Source organism: Nycticebus coucang, chromosome 18, assembly GCF_027406575.1.
Source record: "Nycticebus coucang isolate mNycCou1 chromosome 18, mNycCou1.pri, whole genome shotgun sequence".
In the NCBI taxonomy this organism is placed as follows: Eukaryota; Metazoa; Chordata; class Mammalia; order Primates; family Lorisidae; genus Nycticebus; species Nycticebus coucang.
This window is the reverse complement of record NC_069797.1, coordinates 28981619-28996930: the sequence shown is the minus strand read 5'-3', so window position 1 is coordinate 28996930 and position 15312 is coordinate 28981619. Positions and strand designations below refer to the sequence as shown.

General features: G+C 41.3%; 1 protein-coding gene and 1 pseudogene across 7 annotated transcripts in view; one reads left to right on the top strand and one right to left on the bottom strand.

The window, feature by feature from the left end:
* SMYD4 (SET and MYND domain containing 4) overlaps positions 1–15312 on the bottom strand; it is a 63713-nt gene that overhangs the window by 24546 nt on the left and 23855 nt on the right. For 4 of the 6 annotated variants that reach the window (XM_053568654.1, XM_053568650.1, XM_053568649.1 and 1 more), the window contains exons 3-4: positions 14489–14633; positions 600–689 (exon numbers count right to left, since the gene is read on the bottom strand). In XM_053568654.1, coding sequence (XP_053424629.1) covers positions 600–689; positions 14489–14633 — 235 coding nt within the window. Of the gene's footprint in view, positions 1–599; positions 690–11070; positions 11159–14488; positions 14634–15312 lie in introns of those variants that run through there. The other 2 variants (XM_053568652.1, XM_053568653.1) reach the window with 2 other exon arrangements.
* Positions 8993–9491, top strand: LOC128569945 (40S ribosomal protein S23-like; annotated as a pseudogene). The gene has a single exon (XR_008375490.1). The product of XR_008375490.1 is annotated as a 40S ribosomal protein S23-like (transcript).

Sequence of the window (15312 nt, the reverse complement as noted above, 5' to 3'; positions counted from 1 at the left end):
ATGTAGGCAAAGATGATAATAATGATTACTATTTATTGAGCACATACTATGTTCCAGGTACTCCTTTCAGCAGTCTAGACATATTAGTTTATTTCATCCTCATAACAAGGGAGGGAGGTGAGGGGTAAAACTTATCTATTGGGTGCAACGATGGGCACACTAAAAGCCCCAGCTTAACCATCATACAAGTTGTCCATGTGACAAAAACATTTGTAACACCTTAATATTTTGAAATAAAAAACAAAAATTCCAAACATTGATAAAGATAAGAAAGTATGAATTGAAGTGTGATCAGCAACACCTAGCACAGCTGCTATCCACCCTGAGCACTTGACCTCCTGGGTATAGTCCCTGCCCTTGGGAATATACCAAAGCTCTTCCTTGTCAATCAACAATACCCTGCATGGTCACTCGTGACAGGTGAAACGAATCAGAAGAAAGAACAAGTTTGGGCATACTTTGATGTGCTTCCTTCCATTTCATCTACTGTAGCATGGCCTGCTTTCATTGTTCAAAGGAAGCAGAAGAAATAAAAGCCTAGTCCTCCAAAAGCGGCCCTGCAAGATCCTTTCCAATCATACCGGACATCAGACACTCACCTCATACTGACCCAGGTGGAAGAGGGCTGCAGAGCGATTAGCATAACACAGTGAAATGTCCTCAGTGTTAGGCCTTGAGTGTGAAACTCCCTGCAAAACAAGGAACTGGTTAAAGGTATAAACAGAAACTAACATCTCTAAAATATATTCTTCAGATAATAGGGGCTCTACTACCAAAGACTGTGTGAAATTGGGATAGTTAGCTGCTTCAACTTCCTTTTTAACTACCGTGGAGGAAAGCTGTGGAGATCGTGAGGAAATAAATATTCAAAACACTTTGAAGATAGAAACATCAGACATAGCTTCAACCACAAATAATAGTGAAATGAAAAACTGAGGAAAATATTTGCAAGCATAATCCTGACTAAAAAAATGTGGGGGGGGGGAGGTGGCACAAATAGAAATTTGCAGATGAAGAGACACACATAGTTAATACGCAGAAAACAAATGGTTAGTTCATATATGAATAGCCAAATACATGAAAAAGAAACACAAAGGGATACTTTTTTTCTACCATCGAATGGGCAAGGACTAATAATAACCACAAAGGTAGCATCTCAGATCACTGGAGAAAAGGGGGATTATTTGAAAAAAGCACTGGGATTAGTAGTAGGCAGCCAAGGGAAAAAAAAGTTGGCAAAGTTGGTGCCATATATGATAAACCTTTCATTGGATAAATTCCAAATGGATCTTACCATAAAAAAAAAACAAAACCTATAAGGGCACTGGAAGAAACTATAGGGCCAGTCTATAGCAATATTGGAGGAATCTCTAACTATCACATAAACCTAGAAGTCATAAAAAGGGTAATAAATTTGACTACAGGAAAATAAAAAATATCTTCATGGCAAAAGCTAATAAAAGCAATATCAAAAGGCAAACATTGGCATGGAAAAAATATTTGTAACTCATAATACAGGCAAACAGCTAATTTCTTTCTTTTTTTTTTTTTTTGTAGAGACAGAGTTTCACTTTATGGCCCTCAGTAGAGTGCCGTGGCCTCACACAGCTCACAGCAACCTCCAACTCTTGGGCTTACGCGATTCTCTTGCCTCAGCCTCCCGAGCAGCTGGGACTACAGGCGCCCGCCACAACGCCCAGCTATTTTTTGGTTGCAGTTTGGCTGGGCTGGGTTTGAACCCACCACCCTCGGTATATGGGGCCAGCGCCCTACTCACTGAGCCACAGGCGCCGCCCACAGCTGATTTCTTTACTTTACTAAGAGTGCCTACAGATCAATACGATGACAAACAATAAATCAATAGGAAAATAAGCAAATGATAGGAACAGTTTTTATGAAAAATACAAATAGCTCTTAAAATATGAAAAATGCTCAAGTTCATACATAATCAATAAAGGGCAAATTAAAACTGTACTAAGATATCAGTTTTTACCTATCAGATTGACTAAAATAAAACTGATAGCACACTGAGTTAGCAAAGGGGTAAAATAATGAGCACTGTCATTCTGTTTTTAGTGGGAGTATATATTGGTCTCATGATTAAGGAGGGCAATTTAGCAACGCATATCAAAATCCTATGTTTTATATACATATAAAATTCCCAGTGGCCCAGCAATCCCTCTTCTAGGAATTTATCCTAGACACATAATCATTTATCCTATAGATATGTGCAAAAAGACACACATGTAAAGGTTCTCATCATAGTACAGGTTCTCATCATAGCACAAGATACGACACAAATGTTAATCTACAGAACATTGGTTAAGGGCCAGGTACTGTGGCTCAGGCCTGTAATCCTAGCACTCTGGGAGGCTGAAAAGGGTGGAGTGCTTGAGCTTAGGAGTTCAAGACCAGCCTGAGCGAGAGTGAGATCTTGTCTCTAAAAATCAGCTGGGCATTGTGGTGGGTGCCTGTAGTTCCAGCTACTTTGGAGGCTGAGGCCAGAGGATCACTTGAGCCCAGGAGTCTGAGGTTGCTGTCACCTGTGATGCCATGGCACTCTACTGAAGGTGACAAAGAAAGACACATTTAACAGTGCTAGCTCATGGGGATGAGGAACAGGGTGGTCAGGGGGTGCAGACTACACTATATACTCTAGTAACTCCTGAACTCTAACTATGTGAACACATTTCCTTTTCAAAAATAAGTGGATATAAGTGGCGCCCATAGCTCAGTGGGTAGGGCGCTGGCCACATAAACCAAGGCTGTGGGTTTGAAACCGGTCTGGGGCAGAATTCTGGAAAGATGGTTGACTGGTAGCAACCCCTGGCAGAGGCTCCTGAACAGAGGAAGAAAAACTGGACAGAATCGGACTCTTTTTTTTTTTTTTTTTTTGTAGAGACAGAGTCTCACTTTATGGCCCTCGGTAGAGTGCCGTGGCCTCACACAGCTCACAGCAACCTCCAACTCCTGGGCTTAAGCGATTCTCTTGCCTCAGCCTCCCGAGTAGCTGGGACTACAGGCGCCCGCCACAACGCCCGGCTATGTTTTGGTTGCAGTTCAGCCGGGGCCGGGTTTGAACCCGCCACCCTCGGTATATGGGGCCGGCGCCTTACCAACTGAGCCACAGGCGCCACCCCAGAATCGGACTCTTGAAGCCAAAGGTGGTGAGCTGAGCCAAGAAAGAAGTTTGGCAAGCTGTAACTCCAAGGAAGAGCATTCAAGAAAACAAATTACAGGTACAAAGCCTATCGACTAGAGGACAGGAGACCCCTCCCCCAAGCAGAAGGCCTGCCGCTGGCTATCTGTTAAGAGTAGGGAACAAAAGACTTCTCATTTTACCTGCTGGAGAAAACTGCTAAACTCTAGGTCTCTTTCTCCAGGGAGGTCCCACTTATGAACCTGGACACCACCCACCAGGCATAAAATTGAACAGATATTTTCTGCCACAAGTCCAAACTCCCAGTCTACCCTTCCCCTTTGCGTGGCGGTCTGAAGTTCTGCCTGCCCCCTGCAGAGCACAGATTGTTTGGTCTTGTCCTGAGAGATCTGGGCATAGTGTGGACCGCCAACCATCAGGATGGAATCTGTGACTAACGGGGAAGAAAGAGGGTATAGGAAGAAAGGAACACTCAGTGGGAGGAGGACCAATTCCCTGTGACTATGCCCAGCCAGTGGTGTTGACCCTTGGTTTGGGCTGTGTCTGATGGCATGAGGTGCAGAACCCCTGGCTCTGATGGCATCCACAGCGGGAGAGTGGTTGCCCCCTGTGGTCTGATTTCAGCAGACAGGGCTGGTCCCAAACCCCTGCTGGGCCTCCGAGCAGAGGCTTGCTAGGCGTGGTCTGAGACCTGAGAGCAAGGGCGTGGTCCCCTGATTCCAACAGAACCCTCGAGCACTGGCTTGCTGGGTATGAACCAAGACCTGAGGGCTAGGGCGTGATCCCCTGTCTCCATTGGGGCTGGTGAACAGAGGCTTACTAAGGACTGAGACCTGCGGGTGGAGTGCAGTGCTCTGACTATAACAGAGCCTGCCAACAGAGGCTTGCCAGGCAGTGGACTGAGACTGGCAGGTGGGGTGTGGTCCCCTGACTCCAACTGGTCTGGAAAGCAGAGGCTAGCTGGGTATGGACTGAGATGGGTAGGTGGGGGCGTGTCTCCTGGCTCCAACTGAGCCTGTGAGCAGAGAAGCAGACAACACTGTGTACTGAGTCTGGTGGGGGGCATTGGATCCCTGGCTCCAATTGTGCTTTTGGAGACCCTTGAACCCCTGTCTGTTCAGCAGGGTTTGCACTGCCTGAGACAATTTAATTGGAACCTGTATCTGGGGCTGTGCACTCAGGGACATTCGGAGGTTGACCTTCAAAGTTCTGTAGCGGAAAAGATCTGAACGGTGGGGGCTGGGCACCGCAGCTGTTTCTATCTCTTCACAGTCAAGATTTAAACTTAATACTGTGGCTTCTTAGGATAGGGTAGAGATTGGCTGATATCAAACAGAGCTAGCTTGCCCCATCTCACCAAATAGGTCCTTAGAGTTTCCCACCAAAACGAAAGGGGCCTTTATAAGGTTGTAGGAGGTAAGCCACAATTACAAAGCCTAGCGCTTTGGTAAGGGGCTATCTCTGCTACCTGGGAACCCCAATTCAATCTCTCCCTACAAGTTTTAATAACCAAACAGTGGAAAATAAACATGGTGCAGACCCAGAAGAACTCTGGCAACATGAATAACCAGAGTAGGTCAACCTCCCCCACCCCAAGAAATGACAAAGGAGATACAAGTGAAGATGCCATGCACAGACAGATGGCAGTAATGTCAGAAGTCGAATTCAGAATATGGATGGCAAATAAGGTAAATAGAATGGAATAAAAGATAGAAATTGAATTCCAAAGAGTAGTTCTAAAGTTGTCTCAAGAAATTAATGAATTCAAAGCCCAAGTCACCAAAGATATGGACATCATGAGAAAAGAGATAGCAGAGCTCAAGGAAATGAAAAAGTTACTTGAGGAACTTCTAAATACAGTAGAATCCCTCAGTAATAGAGTTAACCAGGCAGAAAGGATCTCTGAAACTGAAGACAAAGCTTTTGAATGTTCCCAAACACTCAAAGAGGCAGACAAATGGAGAGCAAAAACTGATCATTCCCTGAGAGAGTTGTGGGATCACTCCAAAAGATCAAACATTCGTCTTATAGGAATTCCCGAAGGAGAAGAGGAAGGCCCTAAATATACAGATGCTCTACTCCAAGAGATTATGGAGGAGAATTTCTCAAGCATTGCAAGAGATACAGTACTTCAGATAGCAGACAGTTTCAGAATCCCAGCAAGACTCAATCCAAATAAAGCATCTCCTAGACACATTGTGATTAACTTTGCCAAAGTTAAGACAAAGGAGAAAATTCTGCAAGCAGCCAGATGTAACAAAAGCATCACCTACAAAGGGAGAAGTATCAGAATGACTGCAGATCTCTCAGCCAAAACATTTCAAACCAGAAGAAGATGGTCATCAACCTTCTGTCTCCTAAAACAAAACAACTTCCAACCCAGGATCCTGTATCCAGCTAAATTGAGTTTTATTTGTAATGGAGAAATCAAACACTTTAATGACATAGATATGTTGAAGAAATTTGCCATAACTAAACCAGCTCTCCAGGATATTCTCAGATCCATCCTCCACAATGACCAGTGCAATGCTCTACCTCCAAAGTAAGCTCACTCAGAAATTTTTGAACAAAACCCAACTTCCACAGTGGTGAAAGGATTAAAAATGTCCACTGGACATCCAAAAATCATGACACCCAAAACATAACCAGGCTTATCAATTCTCTCAATTAATGTGAATGGTTTAAATTGTCCTCTAAAGAGGCACAGGCTGGCAGACTGAATACATAAAATCAGACCAGATATCTGATGTATACAAGAATCTCACTGTACCTTAAAGGATAAAAATAGACATAGGGTGAAGGGATGGACTTGTATAATACAGGCAAATGGAAACCAGAAAAAAGCAGGGGTTGCAATTTTAGTAGCAGATACAATTGGCTTTAAACCAACAAAGATAAAGACAGACAAGGAAGGTCACTACATATTTGTCAAGGGAAACACCCAACATGGAGAGATTTTGATAATTAACATTTATGCACCCTACCAGAATGCTCCTCAATTCATAAAGCAGACCTTAGTGGATACGAACAACTTGATATCTTCCTGCACTATAATATTGGAGATTTTAACACCCCTTTGACAGTTTTGAATAGATTCTCCAAGAAGAAACTAAACAAAGAAATATTAGACTTAAACCTGACCCTAGAACAAATGGACTTTACAGACCTCTACAGAACATTTCACCCTAATAAAACTGAATATACATTTTTCTCATCAGCCCACGGGTCATCCTCCAAAATAGATCATATCCTAGGACACAAGTCTAACCTCAGCAAATTTAAAAGTATAGAAATTACTCCTTGTATCTTCTCGGACCACCATGAAATAAAAGTTGAACTCAACAGCAACAGGAATCCTCATACTCAAACAAAGTCATGGAAACTAAATAATCTTAGGGTGAATGATAGCTGGGTCAAAGACAAGATTAAGAAGGAAATCACCAAATTTTGGGAACAAAATGATAATGAAGACACAAATTATCAAACCCTGTGGGATGGGGCGACACCTGTGGCTAAAGGAGTAGGGAGGCAGCCCCATATACTGGGGGTGGCGGGTTCAAGCCCTGCCCCAGCCAAAACTGCAAAAAACAAACAAACAAACAAACAACCTCCCTCCCCAAAACCTATGGGATACTGCAAAGGCAGTCCTAAGAGGGAAATCTATAGCATTGGAAGCCTTCATTAAGAAAACAGAAAGAGAGGAAGCCAACAACTTAATGGATCATCTCAAGCAAATGGAAAAGGAAGAACATTCCAATCCTAAACCCAGCAGAAGGAAAGAAACACCCAAAATTAGGGCAGAATTAAATGAAATCGCAAACAAAAGAATCATTCAGAAAATCAACGAAACAAAAAGTTGGTTTTTTAAAAAGATTAACAAAATTGATAAACTTTTGGCCAACCTAACCAGAAATAGAAAAGTAAAATCTCTAATATTGTCTATCAGAAACGATAAAGGAGAAATAACAACAGACATTTCAGAAATTCAAAAAATCCTCAATGATTACTATAAAAATCTCTATTCTCAGAAATATGAAAATCTGAAGGAAATTGACCAATACCTGGAAACATGCCACCTTCCTAGACTCAACCAGAAAGAATTAGAAATCTTGAATAGACCTATCTCAATCGCTGAAATAGCATAAATAATATGAAATCTCCCAAAAAAGAAAAGTCCAGGACCAGATGGCTTCACATCCGAATTCTATCAAACCTTTCAAGAGGAGCTAGTACCTGTATTATACAACCTTTTCCAAAGCATGGAAAAGGAAGGAATGCTTCCCAACACATTCTATGAAGCAAATATCACCCTGATACCCAAACCAGGAAAGGATCCAACAAAGAAATAAAATTATAGACCAATATCATTAATGAATATCGATGCAAAAATATTCAATAAGATCTTAGCAAACAATTGAACAACATATCAAAAAAAATCATACACTATGATCAAGTTGGTTTTATTCCAGGGTTACAGGTTACAGGATTCCAGGGTTACAAATCTATAAATATATATCACATCAATAAAATAAAAACAAAGACTATATGATTCTCTCAATTGACGCAGAAAAAGCCTTTGATAATATCCAGCATCCTTTCATGATCTTAAGAAAATAGGCATAGGGCGGCGCCTGTGGCTCAGTGAGTAGGGCGCCAGCCCCATATGTCGAGGGTGGCGGGTTCAAACCCAGCCCCAGCCAAACTGCAACCAAAAAATAGCCGGGCGTTGTGGCGGGCGCCTGTAGTCCCAGCTGCTCAGGAGGCTGAGGCAAGAGAATCACGTAAGCCCAAGAGTTAAGAGGTTGCTGTGAGCCGTGTGACGCCATGGCACTCTACCCGAGGGTGGTACAGTGAGACTCTGTCTCTACAAAAAAAAAAAAAAAAAGAAAATAGGCATAGAAGGGACATTTCTTATACTGATAGAGGCCATCTACAGCAAACATACAGCCAATATCATATTGAATGGTGTAAAATTGAAAACATTTCCACTCAGATCAGGAATGAGGCAAGGATGCCCACTGTCTCCACTGCTATTCAACATAGCAATGGAAGTCTTAGCCATCACAATCAGGCAAGATAAGGTGATCAAGGGTATCCAAATAGGGTCAGAGGAGATGAAATTCTCACTCTTTGTTGATGATATGATCCTATACCTGGAAAATCCCAGGGACTCAACTTCAACTCTTAGAAATAAGTGATCAAGGAATACGGCAGCATCTCAGGATACAAAATCAATATTTACAAGTCAGTAGCTTTTACATATGCCAACAATAGTCAAGATGAAAAAACAATCAAAGACTCTATTCCTTTTACAATAGTGCCAAAGAAGATGAAATATCTGGGAATTTACCTAAAAAAGGATGTGAAAGATCTCTATAAAGAGAACTATGAAACTCTGGAGAAAAGAAATAGCTGAAGATGTTAACAAATGGAAAAATAGGGTGGCGCCTGTGGCTCAGTCGGTAAGGCGCCGGCCCCATATACCGAGGGTGGCGGGTTCAAACCCGGCCCCGGCCAACTGCAACCAAAAAATAGCCGGGCGTTGTGGTGGGCGCCTGTAGTCCCAGCTGCTCGGGAGGCTGAGGCAGGAGAATCGCTTAAGCCCAGGAGTTGGAGGTTGCTGTGAGCTGTGTGATGCCACGGCACTCTACCGAGGGCCATAAAGTGAGACTCTGTCTCTACAAAAAAAAAAAAAAAAAAAACAAATGGAAAAATATACCATGCTCATGGCTGGGAAGAATCAACATTGTTAAATGTCTATACTACCCAAAGCAATCTACAGATTTAAGGCAATCCCTATTAAAGCACCATTGTCGCTCTTTCGTGTAGGCCCACAGTGCCAGCAGCATGGGCAAATGTCATGGGCTCCGAACTGCTAGGAAGCTCCGTAGTCACAGATAAGACCAGAAGTGGCATGATAAACAGTACAAGAAGGCCAATCTGGGCACAGCCCTGAAGGTCAACCCTTTTGGAGGTGCTTCCCATGCAAAGGGGATTGTGTTGGAAAAAGTAGGAGTTGAAGCCAAACAGCCAAATTCTGCCATCAGGAAGTGTGTCAGGGTCCAGCTGATCAAGAATGGCAAGAAAATCACAGCGTTTGTACCCAAAGATGGTTGCTTGAACTTTATTGAGGAAAACGATGAAGTTTTGGTTGCTGGATTTGGTCGAAAAGGTCATGAAGTTGGTGATATTCCTGGAGTCCGCTTTAAGGTTGTCAAAGTAGCTAATGTCTCTCTTTTGGCCCTTTACAAAGGTGAGAAAGAACGACCATGATCATAAATTTTGATGAAAACACAGTTAATAAATTTTCATATGCCAAAAAAAAAAAAAAGCACCAATGTCATACTTTAAAGAACTTGAAAAAATAGTACTTTATTTTTATGGAATCAGAAAAAACCTCAAATAGCAAATACATTACTCAGAAATAAGAACAAATCAGAAGGTATCATGTTACCAGACTTCAGGCTATACTATAAACCTATAGTGATCAAAACAGCATGGTACTGGAACAAAAACAGTGCAGTAGATTTATGGAACAGAATAGAGAACCAAGAGATGAACCCAGCTACTTATCGTCATTTGATCTTCGACAAGCCTATCAAAAATATTCAGTGGAGGGCGGCGCCTGTGGCTCAGTCGGTAAGGTGCCGGCCCCATATACCAAGGGTGGTGGGTTCAAACCCAGCCCCGGCCAAACTGCAACCAAAAAATAGCCGGGCGTTGTGGAAGGCGCCTGTAGTCCCAGCTACTCGGGAGGCTGAGGCAAGAGAATCGCTTAAGCCCAGGAGTTGGAGGTTGCTGTGAGCTGTGTGAGGCCACGGCACTCTACCGAGGGCCATAAAGTGAGACTCTTGTCTCTACAAAAAAAAAAAAAAAAAAAAAAAAAAAAAAAATATTCAGTGGAAGGGGCGGCACCTGTGGCTCAGTGACTAGGGCACAGGCCCCATATACCAAGGGTGGTGGGTTCAAACCCGGCCCCAGCCAAACTGCAACAACAACAACAACAACAAAAAATAGCCAGGCATTGTGGTGGGCTCCTATAGTCCCAGCTACTCAGGAGGCTGAGGCAAGAGAATAGCCTAAGCCCAAGAGCTGGAGGTTGCTGTGAGCTGTGATGCCACAGCACCGTACCGAGGGCGACAAAGTGAGACTGTCTCAAAAAAAATAAAAATAAAATTCAGTGGGGGAAAAACTCCCTATTTAACAAATGGTGTTGGGTGAACTGGCTGGTGACCTGTAGAAGACTGCAACTGGACCCCCACCTTTTACCATTAACAAAAATTGATCCTCACTAGATAAAAGATTTAAACTTAAGACATGAAACTATAAAAATACTAGAAGAGAGTACAGGGAAAACACTTGAAGAAGTTGGCCTGGGAGAATATTTTATGAGGAGGACCCCCCCGGGCAATTGAAGCAACACCAAAAATACCTTATGGGATCTGATCAAATGAAAAAGCTTTTGCACAGCCAAGAGCACAGTAAGTAAAGCAAACAGACAACCTTCAGAATGGGAGAAGATTTTTGCAGGTTATGCTTCTGACAAAAGTCTGATAACTAGAGTCTACAGAGAACTCAAACTAATCAATAAGAAAAGAACAAATAACCCCATTTCTATGTGGGCAAGAGACTTGAACAGAAACTTCTCTGATGAAGACAGGCGCATGGCCTATAAACACATGAAAAAATGCTCATCATCCTTAATCATCAGAGAAACGCAAATCAAAACCACTTTGAGATATCATCTAACTCCAGTAAGATTAGCCCACATCACAAAATCCCAAAACTACAGATGTTGGCCTGGATGCAAAGAGAAGGGAATGCTTCTACGTTACTGGTGGAAATGCAATTAATATGATCTTTTTGGAAAGAAGTTTGGAGAACACTCAAGGAACTAAAAGTAGACCTACCATTCAATCCTGCAATTCCTCTACTAGGTATATACCAAGATGATCAAAAATTATTTAATAGGGCGGCACCTGTGGCTCAGTCGGTAAGGCGCCGGCCCCACATACAGAGGGTGGCGGGTTCAAACCCAGCCCTGGCCAAACTGCAACCAAAAAATAGCCGAGCGGTGTGGCGGGTGCCTGTAGTCCCAGCTACTCGAGAGGCTGAGGCAAGAGAATCGCTTAAGCCCAGGAGTTGGAGGTTGCTGTGAGCTGTGTGAGGCCATGGCACTCTACCAAGGGCCATAAAGTGAGACTCTGTCTCTACGAAAAAAAAAAAAAAATTATTTTACAACAAAGACATTTGCACCAGAATGTTTATTGCAGCCCAATTCATAATAGCTAAGATATGGAAATAGCCCAAGTGCCCATCGACCCATGAATGGATTAACAAATTCTGGTATATGTATGCTATGGAATACTATGCAGCCATAAAAAAGATGGAGACTTCACATCTTTTATGTTTACCTGGATGGAGCTGGAACATATTCTTCTTAGTAAAGTATCTCAAAAATGGAAAAAAAGTATCCAATGTACTCAATACTACTATGAAATCAATATATAATCAGCTACATGCTCATATGAATGACAAAACATAACTGTAATCCAGAAAGTAGAAGGGAAGAGGAAAAGAGGGGAGGGGAGGAGGGATGTGGGAGAGAGGGTATTTGTGGGAGACCTCACCTAAAGTGCCTGATGCAAAGGTACATTTCAAAACTATTAAGACATGAGTATAATTGTGATGGATGTGTTACTTAGTTCAATGTAAGCATTTCACATTGTATATTGAAGCAGTACCCTGAATCCCATAAATGCATCAATGTACAAAGTTATGATTTAATAAAAAATAAAAAAGAAACTAGCCTGGGCCAGCTAAATAACAATGACAACTGCAACAAAAAGGTAACTGGGTGGCTCAGTGGGTGGGGTGCCAGCCCTATATACTGAGGGCGGTGGGTTCAAACCCAGCCCCGTAGAACTGCAACAAAAAAAAATGGCTAGGCATTGTGGCAGGTGCCTGTAGTCCCAGCTACTCGGGAGGCTGAGGCGAGTTGGAGGTTGCTGTGAGCAGTGTGACGCCAAAGCACTCTACTGAGGGTGATAAAGTGAGACTCTGTCTCTACAAAAAAAAAAAAAAAAAAAAAAAGCTGGGTATTGTGATGGGAGCCTGTAGTCCCAGCTTCTTGGGAGGTTGAGGCAAGAAAATCACTTAAGCCCAAGAGTCTGAGGTTGCTGTGATCTGTGACACCTCTACTAAGGGAGACTTAGTGAGAATTTGTCCTCCCCACAAAATGAATGTAATAATAAAGCCATGATAATAATTAGTATTGCTTAGGATATGGACAATTGAACATTCCCATACTCTGCCAGAAAGGATGTTAACTAGTTCTTTCCTGGAGAACAATTCAGCATCTAGTACCAAATACTTAAGAAAATACACTCTCTTGGACCCAACAATTACTCTTCTAGGAATTTACCCTAAGGAAATAATCAGATGTATACTGTATATAAATACTTGCATAGAAAGATGCTTATTGTAGTGTTATGATAAACAATTTGTCAACTTTGGAAGATGTTAAATCAAGGACAGTTCTTCTCTGTAATGGGACACTAAGCCAGCCATAAAAAATCATGTTCTAGTGGAAAATTTAATAACATGAGAAAATGGGCACAATAAATTGTTGAGAGAAAAAAGCAGGTTACAAGATAGTGCAGCATTATCCCAATTTTCTAAAAGAAAAACGTATTTTCAGAGGAAAAGTCTGGCTGGATGGTATAAGCAAAAATGTTAACAGTGCCTATCACTGGTTATGAGATTTTTTTTTAACTTTTTATGCTTCTCTATATTTTCCAAAGGAAACATATATTACTTCTACAATCAGAAAAAAACAAATACCATTTTTAAAAAGAAAGAAAATAGCAGCTTTCTAGAAAATTGCAAAGTGTCATAATCAACAAAATACTAGCTTCATGAAAAGGAAGGCTCATATCCCTCCATATCCAGAGCAAACCTTAATTTTTCCATCTGATTTCACTTTTTATTTTACTTGTTTTCCTTGAATAACTTTCTGTGTGATCACATTTATGATGCACATGTATAATGTTGAAAAGATTAGCTCTGAAAAAGAACTATTAAGCCATTTATCACTGGATCATTACATCTAATGGATTTTAATCCTTCAGCAATCACCAAAGCTTATATTATTTAGCTAAATACTTCGTTATAACACTACAAAGCAGGGATTTTATCAGCCACAGAAGCTGCTGTTGTAAGTGCGATTGTTTCTGGAAATTGATTCCAACTTGAAGCATAATCCCGTTAAAGATTCAGAGTACGGGTACATCCTTCAAATTTACACTCTTTTAATATACAGGATAACAGATCTGGTGCAAAGAATCGACGTAGTCCTTCTGTAATCTCACAGTAATCTCTTAAAAGCTACAGAAGAAAGTCTCTCAGAGAATCTTGTTCTAGTTCCTACTATGGAAGCAGGGCAGTAAGAATAATAGGTTGATGACTATAAATAAAAATAAAAATTAAGGCTCAGTACCTGTAGCATGGTGGTTATGGCACTAGCCACATACACTGAGCCTGGCGGGTTTGAATCCAGCCTGGGCCAGCTAAATAACAATGACAACTACAACAAAAAACAGCCTGGCATTGTGGCAGGTGCCTATAGTCCCAGCTACTTGGGAGGCTGAGGCAAGAGAATCGCTTAAGCCCAAGACTTTGAGGTTGCTGTGAGCTGTGATGCCATAGCACTCTACTGAGGGCAACATAATGAGACCCTGTCTCAAAAAGAAAAATAAAATTAAAAAAGAATAGAAGTTTTGTTAAAAGTCACAATTTCTCCTCAAAATCTCACTCAGTGATAGTGAAATTTAAAATCAGTTGACTGCCCCTAATATTACTGTTTGCTGACAAACTTCAAAATGGAGTTCAGCTAGGCAGTGCCCAATGAGCTCATTTCCCCCTCTAACTTAATCCTAATCATACTGGTTATAAGTTAACACTGTGGCCAACTAAAATCTAGCTGTTCTCTCAGTCAGGACTATCAAGCTAACAGCCTCATCTGACAAAAATGGCATACAATTCAATGAGAGCTGACCGACACTGGCGAGGCAGGGCCAGGGGCCAATTAGCCAAGCCTATTGCTACACAGTGTCTGAAGGAATAGGTGAATAGAAGTTTCTTGATGAAATTCAGGACATATAAACCACTCTTTCTTTCAGAATACAACCAACAGCAGAATTCTGCCAGTTTTCTCTTTCAAATCCATCCCACAAGGATAAAGATAACGCTGGCTATACAATTTAACAATATGGCTCTTTCTCCTGAAGAAATATGCATTGTTAAATTACTGAGCAGAGTGTGTTTTACCTTAGAGTAGAGCACTGCAGCTCCTGTATAATCTTTCTCCTGAAATTTTTTGTTTCCTTCTTCTCTGTAGAAAAGGGGAGCTTCAGGGTCCTTTCCCACCAAATAACCTCCAGAAAGTCTTTTTAAAAACATCTCATCCTCAGGTCTTCATGAAGAAAGGAAGACACACAAAAAAAGCAGAAATTTGTTATTTCAAGGAAAGCTCCAAACCATTGCACTTGAAATAAGAAAGCGTGTCTGCAAAACCCTGGAACATGATGTCTGTGTCATGTGACTGGTGGAAAATTATCCCACGGTCTCAGAGACACAGGGATCGGAATTTCTGTTCTGAAGACTATTAGTTTTTTCTCCTTTTTTAAAATTTCAAAATATTAACGGGGTACACATGTTTTTGTTACATAGATACCTTGTATAATGCTTAAGTCTGAGCTTTCAGTGTGCCCATCACCAGAATAGAGTTTACTGTACCCAATTAATTTATTATTTTTTATCTCATAATTACTGGCCAGTGAACCATCCTTCGGATTATACATCATAAAGATCTTGGTTGGGGAGAATGACATAACACATGAAGTCTCTGCATGAAGGAGTATTCTCCATTGAAACTATGTGGAAAATAATAAAAAAAGAAAAGTAAAGAAAATACTCAATTGAGTGGCTGAAAGGGAAGAGACAAGGAGAGAGATTGGGAATGAATCATAAAGTAAACGTAGTAATATGTTAACATTTGGGGAATCTGGAAGAAGGGTATAGTACATAATAATTCTTCATACTGTTTTTGCAAGTAAATATGAAATTATTTCAAAATAAAAAGTTAAAAAAGT